The following is a 22,127-nucleotide window of genomic DNA, read 5'->3' on the forward strand; positions in this document are numbered from 1 at the left end:
CGCCAGAAAAAATTTCTGTCATTCTGCTTCAGGTTAACCCAATTCTGCTCTCTCAGGAAAACACACACTATCTGTCTTTCACTTAGAAACTTTTTTGCACTTCTGTTTAAGAACACTAGATAGTTTCAGATTGCTTTTTATTCTATTTCTTTTTCTCCCTTGCTGGGCAGAAAACAGAGGCTGCCGTGGTCACAATCCTGAAACAAATAGGAAAAGAGGAGGCAGAGAGGTTCCCACAAACTAATTATGCTTCTAAATGCTAACACCTCATCAGGCAAAAGCTCCAAAAAAGACTCCATGAGCATTCAACAATTTCTATCTACAAAAATGTTAAATGTCCTTTCTTTCTTTCTTTCTTCTCTAAGTCCAGGGGTCTTATTCCTATTATAGAGATTCCAGAATATAGAGAGATCAACTGACACATTCCAGGTCACACCTACAGGTGACTGGCAGGCGCCTCATGCTGGGCTCCAGGATCATCTTGAAGCCAAGTCATCTGTAAAGTGACTGTAGTGGTCACAAAACCCATCACTAAAGTTTGACAACCACCAATTCAGTTTTACAAATGTTAACTGAGTGCCAACAGGAATTCAAAGACGAGTAAGACACAGTGCTCTCCAGGGTTTTGCAGTCTAGCTGGGGCTTGTAAAATAAATATTTCTTCCAAAAAGTTATAATTCAAGGAAAAATATGTTGGATGTCATAAGAAAGGTACAAAATATTAATTTTTAAAGGCTTCTAACTTATCCATTCATCTATGACCAATTCTAAAATGTAGAAAAGATCAACCAAAACAATTGTGTGAGTGTGCATATATATTGACATGTGCACAAAGATGGCCACAGAATAAGAGGGACAGCCAAAGCCAACAACTCCTTGGGTATAGGCATCAATTGCCCAAAAGTCTAAAAGTTAATGTCAATCTAATAGGGCAAAAGGAATAAAATAGGTGTGCATCCTCCCAAGAAAATAACAGGTTAAAACCAGATTACTGTCCTGTTGATAGTGTAAAGCCGGCAGTTATTCTATAAATGATAAAGGCAGGACAGGAGCCTTGATTAATGGTCAAGTCAGGTTACTTGGTGAAGACCTCCTTCCAAGAGGAGCTGATGATGATGGCCAAAGGGGGACCCTTGTATTTGTACAATCTTGGCTACACTTTTGAGAGTTGCAGAATACTTAACTGGGGCTCTTTTGTGACCACAAAACCACAGAAATACCCTGGTGCCATTTTGAGAGGAAACCAAAAAGACATCCCTAAAAGAAGAGCTCCCTTTAGCCAACTCCAAGTTAAAGGTAAAATTGGTGCATCCAAGAATTTTCCTCCATTACAGTATACCCAAACATATGAGCTCTGCATGGACACATGTAATGTTCTGAAGCCATTATATGTTTGGATTTACACATCATGTCAATTAACATTTATATCAAATTGCCCTTTTCCTTCTTAAAATGATCCTGTCATATTTGGTGCTCAAGATAGATCTTGAAAGTAGAATAAACTTTCTTTAGAAAGAATTTTATGGGAAAAAGCAGGAGGAACGGTGCTCCAGACAGCAGCAATAATGGCATGGAAGAGGAGAAAAAGCCTGTGTGGAGAGGAGCTGTGAATAGGGCAGCAGTGAAAAGTAGGCGAGGAGGGTAGTTTGGTAGTTTGGAACCATCTTGTGCCAACACTCTCCAAATGGTTTCTTTTCCTTTCTTTTCTTTTTTTTTAGATGGATTCTCACTCTTTTCATCCAGGCTGGAGTGTAGCGGCGCAATCTCAGCTCATTGCAACCTCTGCCTCCCGGGTTCAAGTGATTCTCCTGCCCTCAGCCTCCCAAGTAGCTGGGATTACGGGTGCCCACCACCACACCCAGCTAATTTTTGTATTTTTAGTAGAGATGAGATTTCACCATGTTGGCCAGGTTGGTCTTGAACTCCTGACTTCAGATGATCCACCTGCCTCGGCCTCCCAAAGTGCTGGGATTACAGGCCTGAGCCACCGTGCCCGGCCAAATGGTTTCTCATAAAAACACTAAAGAGTGTCTGAGTGGTCTCAATGTATGAAAAGTATAATTATGAGCAAGGTAGACAGATGATAATATTGAGCACTCCCTAATTTTGCACCAAATATGACAGGAATATTCTAAGATGGAAAAGGGTAATTTGATATAAACGTTAATTGACATGATGTATGTACCAGGTACTATGCCAAGCACCTTAGATTTGTTATCTCATTTAATTCTCACAACAACTCTGCAGCAATATTATTGCCCTCATTTGACATGTACACAGCTGAGGTACAGTGTGCCCAGGTCATGTGTTCAAAGTCACAGCCAGAAGAGTTGCTCAAATCAGGTCTCCCTGAATCCTCCCTGCAGTTCAGTGCTACTTCTTTGGCCTCTATCTACTGTCTTAGTTTCCCATACCAACCAGCTTTCTCTGCTTCTAGTATATGAAGGCTGTCTGCTTTCATGCTTTCATACTCACACTCATGCTCATCTCCCAACAGAGGCCATCCAATACACTACAGGGTTAGTACTCAGCTGACAAGATTATGGGCAAAAAAAAAAAAAGCCCTCAGAATTCAGAAAAGGTGCTGAATAAAAACCTCTCAAAAGTCTAAACCTATACACATGCCCAAAAACTGCCCTTATAATAAAGCAGATTTTTCAGTCTCAGCACTGACCAGCAATGAGCCACACAGCTGTGGAAGCCTAAGAATTTGGGCAGGAAAATAGACTGGCAAAGGAAAAGAAGAATGTAGTCAAGCCCCAAAGAAAAAATGTTAACATCCGGAACCAATTCACCCACGCAGGCTAGGGAACTGTTACACCCAGTTCTCCATAACACCCCTCAGCACCGCCCCCAACACTCCCCTACACACATACACACACACACACACGCACACACACTGGCTGAGGCTTGGTTTACTCTCTGCTCACCCCTAGAGCCATCAAATTGGCCTGTGTCTTCAGGAAGCACCTCCTGCAGTACCTACCACCCAGTCAGAATATCACAGAGATGCCTTAAATCTCTGTGTTGTCACAGTCTAATCTGGGTAACGCACAGTTGTACCAGATGGGATCTAATGTTCCCAGGATTAATGTTGGTCATGCAACTAGTGCTCTGAACACTGCAGGGAAAATGAAATGACCAAGGCCTGGCTGGTTGCATACCTTGCAGAATCTACATTTCTAATGTGATAGATCTGATGGATGAGATCCAGTAAATCACCCAAGATTGCAGTGTTCATCTCATCCTCTGCCACATTCTATATTTCAAGAGTTTGGCTCTCTATGGGTTCCTTAGGAAAGGAAATGGACCCAGAGATTCATATGCTTCTATTGCTGCAAGAGCGTATCAAATCCCATCAATCAGTTGCCTGCATAGAGTGGTGCTGGCAACAGGAGAAAGCAAAGCTTTAAAACAGAGATGGATTTTACATCTTTCTCTTTTTTGCTTCTGAAAGCCATTTTTTTAATCACTGGGCACAACAGACAGGAATATGACAGACTGTACAACTAAACAGCCAAGAAACACATTAATGCTAAAATCCACACACCAAAACAGGGGCAGGGGGCTGGATTTTCTTCAAATCCCTGTTGGAGACATCAGACTTCCTAAGAGAGGAAGGTTACTTGGAGTGGAGAAAAAGTAATGGAAAGACAGTGAACAGGTGTGCCAGCAAAGCATGAAACCTGCTGTTAAGTTCTCTGAAACTCACTGCTGGCATCTCATCCACTTACAGCATTAGAAGAGTAATGGAGCACAGGGTGTAAGTGTTCATTGAGACGAGAGACTTCTGCAAATAACTGATACCATACCAAACAAGGCTACTCTAAATAGAGCTGTTACAAAATAAATGAATCAGAGCAGTCACTCAGAGGTTAAAGTTAAAACCTCTACCCTAACAGCGGGTGTACTTGCCGTGGGTCCTCAAGGCGGTTTCCTAATCCTAGGGCATTAAAAAGAAGCCACTGTGGAAATCAGAATCTCTTCCTTTGTAAATTCAATCCATGGCAAAGGGATTTCAGCTGTGATTACTGAGTTTGAAAAAAGTCAACAGTACTTAGAAATGCACGAATTGCCCGTCATTGCAACTGATATGTTTCTAAGCTGTTCCATTTTGAATCAATTACCAATGAGATTCCATCCATCCCATTGTGAATGGAGAAGGGAATGGGTAAAACAGAACAGTTAAAGTTTCCCCCCGAATTTCACTGCATGAGGAGATTTAGGATGCAGAGGTTTTAGATAAAATTCAATATGTAGTCACTACACTTCAGACACTGAGATTTTTGTGCATTAAAGTCAAAGAAATGCAGGTCATGTTGGGAAGGCTGCACGTGTGCCATTCCAAAGACCATGGCTTAGAAAAAAACCCTATATCACTGCCACAAAAAGACCTCTACTAGCAGGTATGGAAAAGTCACCTTAGGAGCAGAGGAACTAATAATGACAAGCAAGGAAGGAAAAGACCTGGAAACTATAAATAACCTCTCTCTCATTCACAATTTAACAATTTCTGTTTTGGTGACAACGTGAGCAGCAAACATAAATTTCCACCTACAAAGGTTCAACATTCTCCCTAGAGCTCTTAAGCATCATCTACAGGGCAGGCAATATAATCTAGTGGTTAAGGATATTATTCTGGTGCCATGCAGGGCTGAGTTTAAATTCTGGCTGGGTCACTTAAAGTATACTGGAACTGTGCAACTGTGGGTGAGCTATTTAATCTGTTAAGCCTTAATTTCCTCATTGGTAAAATGGGGAAAGAATTACCTTCCTCAAGGCCTATTGGGTAGATGCAATGAGAGAATGTGAATAAAACCATCCACACAGTACCTGGTACAGAGTGTGCTCTCAATCCATGAAAGCTACTGCTGGTTAGAGTTGTGGACACTGAGCAAAGACAATGCTTGGAAAATTGGAGAAGTATAGTAACATCTGTCTTGGAGATAAAACATAGGGCACAGTCTAATTTGAACACTGAGACCTGGCTTCCAGAAGGAAAGTGCAGCTCCCTTTTCCTCTGGATGGTCAGGACCTCAGCACTTCTTCTTAAGGGCCCTGGGCTTCTTGAAGGAGGCTGAGGAAAGGATCTCTTCTCTGTTCCTCTTTCCTAGGGAAGCCACCTTCTCCCTCTGTTGCCAGGAAATAACATAAACAAAGTCTAGGGTGAAACAAAAATTTTTAAAAAGTAGTAAATGATCAAATCCAGGCTTCTGTTTTACAGAAGGAAGAAAACTGGGCAAACCAAGGCTGCCAAATGTGGGTTGTCCAGCCGTAAACATGGCAAAACAGAGCTGGGGTTTCTGTTGTTCCTCTAAAAAAAGACTTCCCAGATTCCTCTTCCCCGACATTCAGCTCAGTTATAGGTTTTCTTTTAATTTAGTCTCTTTCTTCTTTTATTCTTGTTGTTGTTTTAATTCAGCCAAGCAACACCCACTAATCCTCTACTGCAGCTTCAACTAACTGGGGCAACTGGCTGATTTTTCCCAGAATCCTGGGGGTACATTGGAATATGGCTTTACAGACAAAGAATGAATCCTTCTATTTCCTATCCGGTAAAGTCTGGTTTTTGGGGATTTCTGAGCTCCGGGAAGAAATATCAAAAACTAACCAAAGAGAAACATGCTTGCGTTATTCCACTTCCCTGCATTCAGAAAGGCCCTCCTGTCTTCTCAGAGCGGAGCTCCTGGGGAAGTTGGTAAGGCTGAGTCTCCTCAGCCCGGCTTCTGCTCACCCCCTCTTCCTACTGTATGCCAGCCAGCTACTCCCCACCCCTTCCCCAGATGCTCACTCAGGTTGGCATTTTGCCTCAGTGGAACATTCAATAGCAAGAGCTGTCAAAATTCCTTTCATCTTTATTAGCCACAGGTACTCAAATTCTGTACTGTTTCTAACTGTGGGCTATAAACAAAGTGGGGATTCCACTTCAAGTCCCACACATTCCATTTAAAGCAAAAGAATGGGGGAGAGGGGCAATGGCTGCTATAGATTATAATTTGCAAACAATTTCTTATCCAAGCTGCTCACTAAGGTGAGTAATCGCTGTCAATTCAATTGATAGGAATAATAGGCTTTGTGCTAAATCTTTTGTTCCTGTATGTGAACTATCTCATGTAATACTCAAGTAATCCTTTAGTGAACACATTTATTATTCCAATTTCATAGATGCAGAAACTAGGGTTGAGGGTGATTAACTAACTTGCCCAAGGTCATACAACTAGCAAGTGTTAAAACCAGGGCTCAGACACATGAAGTCTGACCCCAAGAATCTGAGCTTTTAACCACTACACTGTATAATTCATTCATTCATTGCACCAAATAGAAATGATAATAAGATAGAGTATTTTGTGAGTGTTTTGATATACATATAATTGTTATATACACATATATATGCACATATATATATAGCACAGGAGCTGGCACAGAGTGCCTATTTAATAAATGTTGCTGTTTCTTATCGTTGTTCTTATCGTGTTATTATTATAGTTTTGTTATTTATTAAGTGCTTCCTATGTAACAGCCACTTGTCCTAGGTTCTGGAGATACAAAAACAATGAGGACAAGGTCATTGGCCTACAGTAGTTTATAGGGTAGTAGCGACAGAGGACAACTAGTAAATCCACAGGTTCCATGATTGCAGAAGTCTGCACAGGGGCTGTGCAGAATGTGGACATCAGATGACGGTGGGGAGCCATCACTGGAGTTTGAACCCACCTGCAGAAGTCTGTAAGGAAATAAAGTCCTACAGATAGAAACACTAGAAACCCTCCTAGGTGTATGCTGGGCACAGTTTTGCATCTGACCCTGCCCTCAAGTTCAGCAGCTATGAATAGAGGCCTTGAATGCTAAGCTGTCTTCTGATCTATCTTGTTGACAAGCGTTTTGCCTGTTACTAAGTCATCCTTTTAGCATTCTCACATCTCTGCCAGATCAAGATCTCGGCTTAAGCAGACTAGACATGGAAAATAGTTACTAGTGCTTTCCATCAGGCTCAAATAGTAATGAGGGGGCAACTGATTTTTATTAGCCCACCAATTCAACTCACCAGTGATGAAGTTGCTTTTTTCAACCCTCATTTTTCAAATCCAGAGTTTTCCCAGTTATTTCTGAGAATGGCACAGAAAATGTTCAAAGCATAAATAACTTACATTTCCTTTAAATTCGCTAATGCCGTAGAACCCTTTCAACAGCGTTCACGCAAGCAACAATAGGTTACATCATACACAAGGACTGGAAATCACTGATCCAGGACTGTTGAACATGTGATATTAATATAAAAACTTTTTCAAGAACTTTACCAAAGCTTTTAATTCTAGCTCTAAAAATCTCTCTCTGTCTTTTATTTTTATTTTTTGGCCTTGTGTTGCTATTGCTGTTAATTTCTACAACTGCAGTAAAATTCCTTCGTTCCAACAAAGTAAGGATGGGTCAAGTGATGACCAAAGTACTTTAGGAGAAAATGTTAATATTTCAAAAAGCAAAACCAAAGTTAGGATCACAGAATCTTGTAGCTAAAGGGGCCTCAGAAGTCATTTGAGCCTTGTCTCCCTCACTTCACAAATGAGGCACTGAGGCCTCATCAGTGGCTATAAAACAATTTTGAAACTTTTTTTCAACATTAATATGTCTGGTTTTAAAACAAATATCGCTGGTTCCAACATCAATTTCAAAGCTAGCACTAGAATCTAGGACTCCTAACTTAAGCTCCTTCAGCCCTCTTTCTACCATAAAAATATGGATATAATACAGAACATGAGGGTGTGTGTTGAAAGCTTTGCAGGAGAGTGAAGACATATATATCCACATAAGTAAGTAAAGTTTCTGATATATTTTACAATTCAGTATTCCTTTGCAAGTTTGTTTATACCTTTAATTTTTTAACTAAATCCTTCTTTCTAAATAGTACGTATAGCCCCTCCCACCCTTTGATGCCAAAAAAAATCAAATTATTAATTAACCTTCTAAATTGAGAAAACATTTCTGAACCCAGGGAAGGCACTGCTGTGTTCACAATCTCTTGCTGGCTCAAATGTTTGCCCTTCCCCACTGTGAAAATCAGTTATTTATTTTTCAGGAGCAAGAGTGGAAGAACTAAACCACCCAAGGCACCTAGCCCCTAGGTTTACAATTCGGAGCCCTGTATCCTGGAGAGATTAAAGCTTTGGAGCAAGGATGCATCGGGACAGGACTTCCCTCCAAAGGGAAGCCATTCCCGCCGGGTTCTTAAAAGAACGCAGTTATTTCAGCTACTAGTAGTCACTTCTCACTCTGCTTTTACACTTGGTTGGTTTCTTTTTCTTTCTTTTTTTTTAATAAAAGAATTCGTTCATTGTTTTTTAATCCCCAAGAGCAGAGGGAAGGACAATCATTTGCTTTTCTTTGTCTCGGTGGGCAATGCCCGCTTTCTGGGCGTCAGAGTCCCTGCCTCTTAGGCACCCAGGGATCCTCCACGTCACGATCCCACAGGATGACTTTCCTTTTTAACAGACTAGCTACGATATATACTGACCCTAGATTTACCCATTTGGAAATGGTTAGGGATTAAAAGTTCTTCAAGCCAGCGGATTCTTGGTTTCTAATTGCTAATGTTTGAAGTCAGTTTGATTCCTCGGAAATTTGTTCTGCCTGATGAAAGCAAAAGCTCGAACTCCCCTCAGGGCGCGAGGTGTGAGACCCTTGGGTTCTATTTGCATTTCTGGTTTGTCGTTGGCGGGTTCCTGATTTGTTTTTGTTTTGTTTTGGTCTGTTCTGTTTTTTGGGGGGTGTCTTTCACCAGGGCCTTCCCGGTTAGCCCAGGGTCCCCACATTTCTCCAGAATGTAATTAGAGCTAAGAACAGCCGCCATCCCTCAGGGTTCCGGGTCCCGGGTTTCCAAGGCCCCGCGATAACCCCGGGCGCACGCGGCGCGATGCGGCGAGGCGAGGCGAGGCGGTGGGGCCAGCGCGGAGCCCCAGGCGCGAGAACAGGAACTCGGGCTGGCACACCGAGGCCTCGCAGCCAAGCCGCGCAGCCAAGCCGCGCCTGACCCGTTCGCCGTTCCGGCCCCGCGGCGCCTCCAAGGCCGGGCCGAGGGGCCGAGGGCGGGCAGACGCGGCCACGGCCTAATTCTGACTTCTGAAGGTCACCGAAACTGCGCTGTTTTTCCAGAGATGGGTTGAAGAGAAGAGATGCAATCCCAGTTCCTTCTGCGGCGAAACGGGATCTGAAATTCTTGGAGAGGGGGAAGAATTGGACGTTTTCATCGTGCGTGGAGGAAAATTGGGGGAGGGGAAGTGAGTGGCAAGTAAGGGGGTTAACTGCTTCCCGGACCCTATCCGGAGTTTAAACTACACGCTCCCAGCTGTGGGATAGTAAAGAGAACGCAGCGGTGAGGGGATTCGGAAAATCGGTTCATCCAGTTGAGAACTAAAAGCTAAAAAAACTCCAAGGCTCCGGGCTAGGTCTATAATAATGACCTCTCTAATGTTCCCTTTCCAAGGGAACTCTACTCGTCATCTGTAGTGGGTGGTTTGTGTTTTTGTTTTTTAATCCTCTAAAGTGTATGGCAACATTTTGGAAACTGTCAGCTCATTTGAGCCTTGGCAACTATATTGTAGAAAATATAAGAAGACAAATAAGAGGACGTTTTTACATGCATTTCTTATGTTCTTAAATTAATTTCCCCAAATCACGATGTTTCTCTAGTTATTTCTATAAGCCATTTTTATTATTAAGATTTATCTTAGTTATTCCGTTTACTTTCTACATGGAAGAACATGAAACCACTTTTTAGAATAAAAAGTAGCATTCTGCCCATCCAAAATTAATACAAATTACAAAATTAAATGCCAAATTTAGTTAGAAAAATTTCCACTCCTCCTGTTCTTTTAAATAGCATCTGTACAGTCTCAATTTCTGGTATTTTGACTGGTGCTTTTTTTTTTTTCCATCTTTTTTGAGACTGAGTCTTGCTCTGTCACCCAGGTTGGAGTGCAGTGGCACGATCTCGGCTCATTGCAACCTCCGCCTCCCTGGTTCAAGCGGTTCTCCTGCCTCAGCCTCCCAAGTAGCTGGGATTACAGGCCCGCACCACCACACCCGGCTAAAATTTGTATTTTTAGTAGAGATGGGGTTTCACCATCTTGGCCAGGCTGGTCTTGAACTCCTGACCTCGTGATCCCCCCCCCCCCAACCTGCCTCGGCCTCCCAAAGTGCTGGGGTTACAGGCATGAGCCCGGCTTTGACTGGTACTTCTGACTTTGGTCACAGTCATCAGTTTATTTACAAGTTAAATGAAAATGCCCATTACCTGGAAGTTTCAAAACTGGGATGCTTTAGAATCGTCCCATGATACCTAGGGGTGACAAAACTTTTGGCCTCCCAAATTTTATACATTCCCAATTTGTTAAACTGGCTACAAACACACACACACACACACACACACACAATGGCAGTTTCTTGTCCCAAATTTTGTCTACATCCCATTCAGAACTGATATTTTGATGTAGATATAGTGTTCTGGGGATATTATGGTGTTCACACATAAGTTTGTGTATAAGCACATACATTTGTGAACATATGTTTTATACACTTATCTATAAAATATATAAAACACTAGCTAATATTAAAAGTATAAAATGAAAAGTAGTCATTTGCAAGGCCTGTTTTCACTTCTGGTATCAAAAGCTCATCATCAGTTTTGCAGTCAGCAAGATATCCTGCCTAAAAGTGAAGCCATTAATGGCACTGAAGAAATGTTGATTGGTCCTCACCAGTTTCTTGAATTCCCCTTTTCCCATTTCACAGCGGGTCCTCCCTACTAAATCACATTTTCCACCTCTGACACTTAGAGCAAGGGCCTCACTTAAATTAACTAATGATTATCCTTCCCCCAAAGAAGTGTAAACAGGACCCTAATTTATAAATTTGCTAATTGCTGTTCCCAGTGCAGACCCCTGAGTATGTCAGTCATGCACATATAAAATTCCAGACTTACTAGAAACCAGGAAAAGCAAAGCAAAAATAAACTACACGGATGAGAAAGAGTAAGGAAAAGAGATTCCACATTCCACCAGTTCCTTAGTTTTCCCTTTTGTGAAAAGTATCTCAAAAGGTCAAAACATAAAGCTCAGATGGGAAAATCATTTAAGTATTTTCTCCTATTGAACAACTTTATCTTTTGAGATTAAGAAAGCAATAACCAGCTGCACTCCCAGAATAATAATCGAATGGAGTCCTGTTTCCAGAAAGGAGAAAGGTATATAGCATGCCAATCTGTCCTTTATCCCTGTGGAATTTGTACAGTTCGGCCTTGCTTTAAAAAACAAAAAACAAAGAAAAAATTATAGCCACCCTGAGAAGGAATTCACAGATTTAAGAGGTAATTGTTTTTCTCCCGGGTGTGAGAAATAAAGTTCTACCAGAGTCTATAATCAGGATCTCAAAGCGATCCTCTCATCTTATAATTTTTTTGGCAATAGAACGATTGTGATGGACCGGAAATATTTCACTCAATAATAGCATTGCATGCCCTAGGAGAGGACTGGATGAACACAATGTTTAGGCCTTCTAAGCCAAAATGTAGTTGTCCCTTTCTCCTTGTGGCCTAATATGAGGGTTAATGACGAGGAAGTCGTTTCCATGTTTACACTCATGAAGCACATTATACAAATAAATGGGGAACACAAAACACAATACCCAGTATTTTTAGTTTTGGTCCCCAGTTTAGGCATTGCATGCCATTCTTCACTCCTCACATGCTGTCTATATTAAAAGATATTTTAAACAAATTTTCTTTCATAATTAAAAGATTTTTAACCATTTGAAGTCATTGGTATGGGAGGTGTCAGAAAAATGGCAGACGATTTGTGTCAGCATCATTTCAGTCTGAACTCCTGTTTAAGAAATTTAATTCTCCCTTCCTCCCTACATGAAGGTTGCCCCCATGAAATCTTCCTTCTGGGAATTTCACCTATACAAATCAAGATACCCAAAGTGGCAAGCTCAGAGCCCAAATATAGTGCTCAGCAAGAAATAACGTTGAGTTGGGAGTAGATCTGAATTTAGAATTGCAGCGGCGGTAGACTGTGTGTGAAGTTGCCTAGGAAAGCCTTCGCTGCCCATGAGGTTTGTGCTTCCCCAGCGGGTCTCTGAGGTGCAGAGGTGGACGCCAGAGGCGGATGAGGGGTCGCCCTGCACTTCGTGGCAGCAAAAGGAGAGACCCGCACACCCCCTTGTGATCCCTGGGTCTATCATTACTGGCTTCTGAAGCGCGGGAACCTAGGGTGGGAAGGGACCTTTGGAGATGCAAACCATAGCACATTTTACCTTCCTCCCTATCACAGTCCAAACTCTACATCTGGGTTTTCCCATTCTCTGAACTTCCCATTGCCCTAGTGCAGTTTGCCGTGGTCATTTCTTTGGGTGGGAACAGGTTACAATTACTTCCCTTTGCCTACTGGTTTCTACTGTGCCACCGCGCCGGGGCCGGAGTTTTACATAGAATGTCTTCATAACCATCCCCGCTGCCCGGGAACCCAGCCCCGCGCACCCAAAGGGCGTCTAATTTAGTAAGATCCGATCAGTGCGCAGAAAAAGGCCCTTGGCGATCATCCCCTCAGCGAACAATAATCCTCACTGGCCCATGACAAACTCGGGCCTTAGATCCCTCTCGCTTCCCTTCACACAAGGTCACTTACCAAAAGGGTGACCTCCGTGGAAGACCGTTTTAACCTGACAAGCGAGTGCCTTGCGTAAGTCCACCAGGCCTCACCCTTGACTCCTCGGAGCCAGGCACCTCCAGGCCAGCACCAGTGCAGGGGCGTGCACAGCAGAGACAAACCAAGGTTCCTTGTTCCTGGACTCAACCCCAGCAGACCCTCCGGCATCTCACTCTATGCGTTCGCCGAACACCCTGTCCCTGCGGTCTGAGCTCCGGCCTGTGCCCTGGCTGGCGCTTGCCCCGCGCAAACACAAACACATTCTCCCCCGCTGGCTTGAACTCATCACTTTTTATTCGTTACTTAAACGTCAGTAAAGAGTCACTTCCTCCGTGTTCACCCTGTTACCCTATTGGGGGTTGGAGGTTGGTAGAGAGGTGATGTCAGAATTAAAATCTCTGAGTTTTATTTTGAGCAAACAAACCATAAACTGGCAGATTAATTCATGTGACCACTTGATCTAGATAACTCCAAAGAAGAAAGTGCCCTGGGGCGGCCGCGCTTTCTCCACGGGCTTTTCCTATCTCATTTCACTAGCAGTTGAGCTGACGGGTGCGTGCGAGAATGCGAGACCTGCCACGTGTACACGTGTACGCGGACTGTCGATCTGCCTGCGTGTCCTTGGATGTGCCTGTCTAGGTGCCCACCCGCGCGCGCCACCACCTCCCCAGGCCTCTGGAACGCAGCTGCTGCGTGGCCCGGCCCGAAGTTTCTGGAGGAGGAAATCCCTCCACAGAAGGTTTACATTATTTCGCTCCGCGGGAGACCCGGCTTCGGCAGCACTTAGCAGAAGATTTTGGCGGGAAAGGCCCAAGCCCTAGCTGAGGACTCCGGGTGGAGCAGGGGCTGAGGTCCGAGCGCAGATGGCGCCGCCGAGCGCCTGAAATATACTTGCAAGGCCGCAGCAATATACTTGCAAGGCCGCAGCAATATACTTGCAAGGCCGCAGCCGGAGCAGCTGTTCCAGCCGATCCTAGCTCGAAAGTTCCTCTGTTGCTCTGGGAGAGGGCGGGGGCGAGCAGGCTCGAGAGCCAGGCTCCTCCGAGGCTGGTCTTGAGGCACTCCTAGTGGCTTCTCCAAAAGACTGAGAGTGCCGGCGTAGGTATGACAGTGAGGGTACCTCACAGACCCTTCTCCAAAGTCTGGCGGGCCTTGGGGTTTTTCGGGGCCACCAGGCTCGGTGGAATTTTTGAAACGCTTTCGAAATACATAGTTTCCTCTGTGGAGTGAGTGCCTACAACGCGCAGGCCGGACTGATCCCCCGTTGCTGCAGGTTGGTGCCCCAGGCTGCGGGTGCTCGGGCGCCAACTAAAGCCAGCTCTGTCCAGACGCGGAAAGAAAAATGGGCTGTGAAAAAGCAAAAGGCCTCGTCTTTGAATGAAAGTTAAACATTAAAATCTGACCCTAGGGTTGTCTAAAGATCGCGGAATTTTGAAGCTCCGGCAGAGCGGACTAAAAAACGGTGCTATGAGAGATGGTGAGAATACTCTAGGCATGAACGTGTGCGTGTGTGTTTGTGTGTGTGTGTGTGTGTGTGTGTGTGTTTCATTCTTCCCCCAAAACAATTTTTTGTTTTTTTCCTATTCCCGGTTTGTTATCGGCCTAGGGCGGGAGAACCACGCAGCGGCTTCTGGGCCCTAAGGAGAAAAGAGTTAAAACAATGAGGCTCACCCGGGAAGAGACGCTGCTCTGGGCACAATAGGGTCGCCTGCGATTCTCCTCCTCCATACACACATCTTTAAATGTGTCCCTGTGTGTGTTCGTTAGGGTGCTGTATTACAGAAAAAGAAAGGCCTAAAAACACCCCCAGCCCTGGTCGCGCCTTTCGCTATCGCCTGAGTCTGGAGCCGACAGCTCCACCTCTTCTGCTCCCTGGACCGCCGCGTCTCCACGCCACGGCGCCCTTTTTACTAAAAGATCTTTTGTAATCCTATCAGCAAATCGTTAAGAAAGGCTTAGCCATTGCGGGGGCTCCAACTTAAGGATTCCCCCGGCCCACTAAAAGGCTAGGCCCGGCGTGTAGCCCAGCTCCGCAGAAAGCCAGAGGGTGCTGGGCTTTCAGCTTCTTCCTCCTAGACACTTGCCCCACAAATATATTTCGTTTTCTCTAATCCAAATATCCATCTTTTTCTTTTTTAAAAAATGATAACGTAATGGGAAATGACCAACCGAACTCTGTTACATAAAGTTAGTTCTGTTAGATCTTCCACCCCACCCCCATCCCGCGGGAGCGAGTAAATAGAATTCATGAGCTTAGCTCCCCAGGTTCACGCTCTGGAATGGTTTCTTTTTGCCTCATTCCCTAAGTTTTCTCTCTTCTGCCTCCTGAATGGAGCTCAGGCTGAGGAGAACGGCAGAAAGAGCAAAGTGTGATCTGAATCTGTAATTATGACCCCATATATTGCCCATTTGAACATAAGGCCCTAGACGGGCTCCGTGCGAACTGGGGCCTCCCAAGAGAAAACTTCCCCGGGACAGGACGTCTGCCACGCGCAGCTAAACAACTTCTGTTTTTTCCGCCGTGGGGAAAATAAAAGAACCTTACAAATTCTAAGGCGTCATAACCCCTGCAAGAACTTCTAACTGTATGAAGGCCCACGCGAGATTTTGACAATAGATAAATGAGCTGAGGAAATAGGGTCTGGCCAGCGAAGGGAAACACACAGTAGCCCTGGGTGCCTTTCTGGAATGTCCACGCAGGGGTCCGCGTGGACAAGCACTTGCATTCAAATACACGAAAAGGCTTGGACGGTCGAAATAAATCTCCTTTTAATTTTCTTTTCATCGACTAATAAAAATAATTCCCCAGCACTAAACTCAAATACCGTAACGGGCCACAAAAACACGGAGAATTCATAAAACTCTATCTCTGCAGGTCACCCGCTAATCGCATTATTATTAGCCTCCGGAGCATGGAAATTGAACTGTCACTGCCTACAGAGAAAATGTAAGCGACAGCTGTCCCTCCTCTGAGTTGGACAGCTTTGTGGCTGAGATCCCCAAGCTCCTGAGCCCCAGACCGTCTCTATCCCAGTGCAGGCCGCTGCCCCCTCCCCGGGCTTGTCAGCGTGCGAAGCGGGGTCTACTCCCCAGCTCTGGCTGTTCAGCAGGAGCACCTTCCAGCATGGTTTTAGAAGTCCGGGCTGGAAAGCTTCTGAAACCGCTAAACCAAGTTGCGAGCGTTTTATGTGCGCGCGCGCACACTCAAGATTCTTCCGACAACAGCTGTTCCCCCGGGCTGTTTTTGCACAGTTGAAATCTTGGCACTTAACACAAAACGTTAAAGTTGGCTTCTCCCCTCCTAGGGTTCTGTTAAAATACAGACATGACATCCCCCCTGCTTTTTACATGTTCCGTGCACATAATATACATGGGTTACCGTAGGATCTGAGACACAAATCAATCGTACCCACACCCTAAATACACAGAGATGTGGGCCCTGAAGAGTGACCCAAGGAGTAAGGGGTCTAACATCCATTCTTGTTTCCGTAAACGCCAAAGGAGTAGAAATATAATTATGTTCCACCATCGAAAAGTTGGTGGGAGAAAGGCAAGGACGAGGTTGAAGGCTAAATGAGACAACTGGTCATTCCCCGAGACTGAGGTATTGGATTGGAGAACGCCGCGCCAGTCCTCCCGAGTTCTCAGAAGCGAGTCCTAGATCTCGGCTCCCGCCGTTGCCTTCGGCCCGCGCCCCTCCCAATCCCAGGGACCGGCAGCCCTTCACCCACGGACACCCAGAAAGCTGCGCTCTCCACCCAAAAGAAAAAGAAATGCAAACAAACAGGACTCCTTGCTTAGGCTGGCGACGAAAATGCAAGTTTCAGTCCAGCCCCCAAAATTGGTTCCGGTGAATTTAGGGAGGCTCAGGGCATTTGCGCGAAGAAACAGAAACCTATGTTGGGGCAAGGCAGGGCGTCAATGGCAGGGCCTAGCTCCTCACCCGCGACCGGCGACTGGCCCTTCGGCGTCCCTTCTCCGCCCGCCTCCCGCGGTCGGCTGCGACGCACTCACCCGGGTGAGGCTCCAGGCCGTGTGCCGCCGCGTCCTCCGTGTCTCCGAGTGGGCCTGCGGGGCTCAGCGCCTCCATGGACAGGTCCAGCCCCTTCTCCTCCCAGTCTCGCAGTTTCCGTTTTTTATTTGAGCCGATCAAGGCTTCAACGGAGAAGGCATGTGCTCGCGAGCTCAGGGCGACTGCAGATCTTCTCCTTTCACTCATTTTAGCCGCCCACACCCCTGCCTCCGCTTGCCCCCGCTACCGAGGGAGCAGCCGGCGCCCTCAAGCTCGGAGCGCCCACCGGGCCCGGCCCGGGAGAGGCGGAGGCGCGGCGGACGAGGCTGAGACTGCGGCTCGCGGGTCTCTCCACCCTCCCCCTGCGTCCTCCTCCGCCCTCCTCTGCCGGATCCGACCTGCGCCCCTACGCTGGCCCAGCTGCTAGGAACTAGCGCCCCGAGCGCCGCCCGCTCGCTGCATGAGCGCCCGAGTCCTGCTTCCCACCCACCGGGGTAGGCGCTCACAGACTGTGTCCACTGAACTTCATCTTGTTTTTGTTATTATTATTATTCTCTCTCCTCTCTCTCTCTCCCCTCCCTCTCTTTTTCTCTCCTCCCTCTCTCTCTCTCTCTTCCTCTCTGCCTTCCCGTCCTCCCTGTGATCCAAACTTCTGGGAAACTTTTTTTTCCGCTAAATTCCTCCCTTCCCGAGGAACAGGGGGCAGGCGGTGCGCTCCTGTCCGAGGGGTGAGGGAGAGGGAGGGGGAGGAAGAAAAAGACTGAGGGGGAAAAAAGCCAACCCCCAACCAATAGCGAGGAGGGAACAAGAGAAACTCCGAGAGCGCGAACCAATGAGAGGAAGGGAGAGACTGAGGCCCGGGCCAAGGCGCAGCGCCAGTCGTCCCCTGGATGCTCCTGGGCCGACTTTAACCCCTGGCTTCCCGGTTTCCCCATGGGTTACTCCAAGAGGGAGGTAGGACAGTTGAAAGTTGAGGTCTGATCTGCGCCTTTACAAACTCCTGCAAATCCCAAATCCATACGTTTTTCTTCCAGATCTGCTGGTCTCATAGACACTGCAAGTCCAGAGTCACTTTAGTTGCAGATCTGGAATTTTGGGGCTCTGACAAAATGTTAACCTGTCCAAAATGCCAGAAAACGATTCTGATAATTTCGCGTCAGCCCCAGGTGCTTTAGAATATTCTGGTTCCTCCTGGATTTCGCCACACAGGTTTTAATGTTCCTACTGAACGTTTTCTAAGCAAATCTGGGTAAGGCAAAAGGAAACAAACAAACAAACAAACAGAAAGCCCTGTTACTAACCAGGGTCTTGTAACTGAAAATTCAAAGACCGCTTCCTCCTTCCAGCTCTACCTGGTGGAGAAGGAGACACAGGCGCCTTGAGAGCAAGGGGCGGGCGGCGGAGCGCGGGGTTTAGGGCGAGCTCCTCAGGCGTATTCCAGCTGGGCCCCCTCACGCCGCAAATAAATACTCTCTTTCCCTACGGCCCGAACGCTGGGCTGCGCTTCGCCTGTTCCGGGCTCTTGTTGCAGAGAACCTATGGAGAGGTGACAGGCAAGAACAGCTAGGAACTTTAACAGAAGAGAAGGAGCTTTTTCAAAATTCCCTGCAAATCCCGTTACCTCAAGACCATGGCTTTCCCGGCCAGCTGATCTCCCCCCTGGCCGCCCCCTGCCTTTTGCGATCTCTAAGGACTGCATTCAACATGGATTTCTAAGGAATTAAAAAATCCAACGCTCCTGGCCATTCTTAATTCCCACACCCCTTCCCAAGTTACGCCACCGGTCGAGGACGGCAGGAGACCCCCGAGTGCAGAGAAAGCTCAAACCGGCGGCGAAGTCGGTCCTAGCCAAGCTGAAAAAACGTCTCGGATTTCGCGGACAGCGGCCTAGACACAGCCCGATCTTCCAGTCCTAGTGCCCTGGTCGAGACGGTTCTATCCTTTTGCAAAGAAGCCGGAAAGAGCTGGGTCCCGGGGGCGGGGGACAGACTGAGAGGCCAAGCAGGCCAGTCGTGACGACAGCCAGGCCCTCAGAAGTCTCCAAACCTGAAAGTTTAGGTTAGGGGGCCCACAGCCTGTTAAGATTTCTTGTTGTTGTTTTCGCGAGGCCCGGGAGAATCAGCTCTCCCACCTTGCGGCAAGAAAAGATGACTTGTCAGGCCTCTGAAACGCCGAATTCTCTGCCGGACTGCGGAGGGGCCCAGGGAAATCTAGTCTTTATTATTACAGTTGGAAGTGTTCTGGTGCTGAAGGCAACCACAGTGTTGTGAATTCACCTTGGGCCTCTTTGGACAAGAGGCTACTTTTGCCCTCTTCCTTCACCCCCGCCCCAAATTAGGATCCAACCAGGATGTCAGGAAGCTAGCATCCCAGGCGAATGCAAAAAGAACAATGGAAAAGCCACCGGATGAGTGTGATTCAGCCAAGCCTGACCTCCCCGGAGCCTGTGTCTCAGGCTTGGAGGTCCCCAGGGAGCACGAACATGAACTCTGGGGAGCTGGAAGCAGGGTACTGGTCCCCGCCTCCTGCAGCTCTGCCCAGAGGACTTGGGGAGCCCGGATGGAGAGGCGCAGGATCTCCCACTTCAGTCACCATTTGGCGTTGCTTCCAGGAGTCGTCGCTGAAAGTCAGCGCGCATTCACTGCTACCGGGCTTCAGCAGAGAAGCTGGAGACAAGGCAGACGGGAACCCGCAATTTCCTTCCCCAGCGGCTGGGGCCTCTCTCTCACCTCCCAACTCTGGTGTCGCCCGGCGTTTTCCGCCTGCGGCTGGAGCCTGCCCCTACCAAGCTTGGTGGGGTAGCAATGGGGCCGGCCTCTAGACTTTCCCAGCTCTTTTCTCATCCCCATAGCCGGTATCTCCCATCTCTCTCTGGCAGCCTTTTGCCTTTCACAGTCTCTCACAGGCCTGGTTTGGACTGAGAAGCGGTTACACCATATGCCTCACCCTCTCTGAGACCATGGAATTTTCTCAAAAAGGAGGACTTAGCCTGGGCAACATGGAGAAACCCCATTTCTACAAAAAATACAAAAATTAGCCAGGTGTGGTGGTGTGGGCCTGTAGTCCCAGCTACTCAGGAGGCTAACAGGGGAGGATCACCTGAGCCCAGGAGGTCCAGGCTGAAGTGAGCCGAGATTGCACCACTACACTCCAGACTCGGTGACAGAGTGAGAACCTGTCTTCTCAAAAATAGAAAAAAAGGAAAAAAAAAAAAAAGGAGGACTTTTTGGTTATCCAGGAACGTAATTGCAAGTCCAGAGGCCCGATTGTTCCTGTGTGTCCAAAGACGCAGCATCTGAGAGGCATACATAGAGGAATGAGCAATGGTTTCAACAGCATGCATCTGCATCCTCTCTGAAGCTTGCACTCCGCAGAGTCAGGAGTCAGCCAGAAGAGTTTCCACACCCCTCCTTCAGATTGCACATAGGCTGCTCCCACCCCCATTCCACAGACACACATATCCTGGAATTGTAGGTTAGGCCACTAAAACCAACCGAACCCAAATGAAAGCAGGCTGGTTTTTAACAGTCTTGAAAATAAGGGGTTTCCTCTAAGTAAATGGGAGGAGCAGTGAAAACTCCCGTAACTCTATAGGAGTTAATGTAAGGTTTTTCCCAGAAGCATGCACTCCTTGGTGGGTGACTCTGCTGATGGGAAGGAAAATCTGGAGAAAGAGTAAGCAGAATGGCTTAATATGTGTGCTTAGGTGTACACTCGTGTGCAGTTGAGGGAGGCTTTGGGAGATTACATGTAAGAATCTGCAAGTGTGATACAAATTTTCCTTCTACTGATTACATCAACGGGCTTTAAAAGTCTCTCCTCATTACCCCAGTTTATCTCTCTTTTAACCTTTATGGGTAAGGGTGGGGTCCGCAGTTTATGAGGCTAATTCCCTAGGTACTACCTAGGTTTCCCTGCTACAGGCTTCAACTTTTCGCCCTCCATTTCAGGGCTGTTTTTGGCCTGAAACTGATTGACAAAGACCAAGCAAGATGTCTGCCTCCCACTTACCCACTGCAGGTCCCCCAAAAGGAAGCGAAGGTTATTGGATACCTGGGAAGTCTGAGGAGCCCTGGGGTTTCACAGGCTACCTGCAGGGGCTTACAGAGGGGTGGAGGTCTAGGCCTAGTCTTGGAAGGGGAAAAATTAGAAAGAGAAAGGCAATACAGTAACTGTTCACCTACAACTGACCAGGTCCAGATATTTTGATTTTTCAAAGGAAGAGCAGAGTCATGCGACAACAGATCAGAGTCATAAACACAAATAGGCATTCCAAGAAACGGAGCGCCCACATCCTCCACATACCTGTCTTTTCCTCCCATTACCCCACACTGAATAGCACCTTAAATAACACCACTGCTAATGCCTCAATACCAAGGTGAACCACCAGCCGGCTTTGATTTCAGAGTTTTGAGTGAGTAATTGAAAACAAAGTTAAAAATAGTTGGCCAGCGGGACATATTAGGCTGCCCTTAAACACGTGGGTAAGACACCCTGTGGGGGTGAGAGAATTACAATGAATTCGCCCATCAAGGTAGGTATAAAACATTATGAGGCGTCTATGGGGTGGGAAGAAACCATCTAGACTGCAAGGCGAGCTGGAGCCTAGTGACCAGGTCTGGTTCACCTCCAAACTGTGTGACCTTCGGCAAGTCGATTAATGGCCCATGCCTCAGTTTCCTTATCCTCAGAGTGAAAGTGTTCTTAAAACTTTACAACTAAGCAAAGCAGGCAAGGTCATCGACCGTGGGGCTGGACAGATCTGAGATTTTATTATTGCTGTGATCGAATCTTCTGGGAATGTAAGGTCAACGATTCCACTTTTCACATGTTTTCCCAAATTGGTGCCCCCAAAGCAAAACAAAGCAAAACAATACAAAACAAAACAAAAAACAGGAGCATGAAATGGGACAGCATAACTGATCTGGAACCCTCGGGCGTGGTGAGATGGGGAGAGGGAGTGGATTTCTGGAAACGCCCGCCCAAGGCCAGTTCCGCGGAGGCAGCGTGGGTCCACTCTTGCGGGCCGCACCTCCAGTCGCTCCTTTAAGTCGCAGAGAGCTGCGGGACCCGCATAAGTCGTTAACTATTCAAGCACCCCCTCACACTTTTTAAAAATAAAAGTCCATGGGGGTGAAAGGTCTTTAATGATGTTTTTTTGTTTTCACGAAATAAAATCTTTTATTTTTATTTTAAACCCGCAGCGTGCCCATCCCTTGGTCCTTCCAGATGTTTGCAATAAAATCGCAGGTTTTGCCTTTGGGACTGGAAATAAAATTTAACGGCCTTCACCCTGTAATTATTCTCTTAGCTTGCCCTTCATAAATTTATCTGCTTTCTATCGGCATTGGGGCAAGAGGAGAGCGAAAAGGGGGGGAAAGCCCCGATTTTATATTTGTGACTATAAAAAAGCGCCA

At 46.6% G+C, this 22,127-nt stretch overlaps 1 protein-coding gene across 2 annotated transcripts in view; it reads right to left on the bottom strand.

Annotated features, from left to right (window-relative positions):
* The window catches only part of TBX15 (T-box transcription factor 15), a 104,992-nt gene extending 87,532 nt beyond the window's left edge, over window positions 1–17,460 (bottom strand). Inside the window, exon 1 of one of the 2 annotated variants that reach the window (XM_016924806.4) lies at window positions 16,713–17,460. In XM_016924806.4, the coding sequence (XP_016780295.1) occupies window positions 16,713–16,917 (205 nt within the window). In that variant the 5' untranslated portion in view covers window positions 16,918–17,460. The remainder of the gene's footprint in view (window positions 1–16,712) is intronic. The other variant, XM_016924810.4, reaches the window with a different exon arrangement.
* Window positions 17,461–22,127: the final 4,667 nt, after the last annotated feature.

The sequence above is a fragment of the Pan troglodytes genome, chromosome 1 (assembly GCF_028858775.2).
Source record: "Pan troglodytes isolate AG18354 chromosome 1, NHGRI_mPanTro3-v2.0_pri, whole genome shotgun sequence".
Lineage (NCBI taxonomy): Eukaryota > Metazoa > Chordata > Mammalia > Primates > Hominidae > Pan > Pan troglodytes.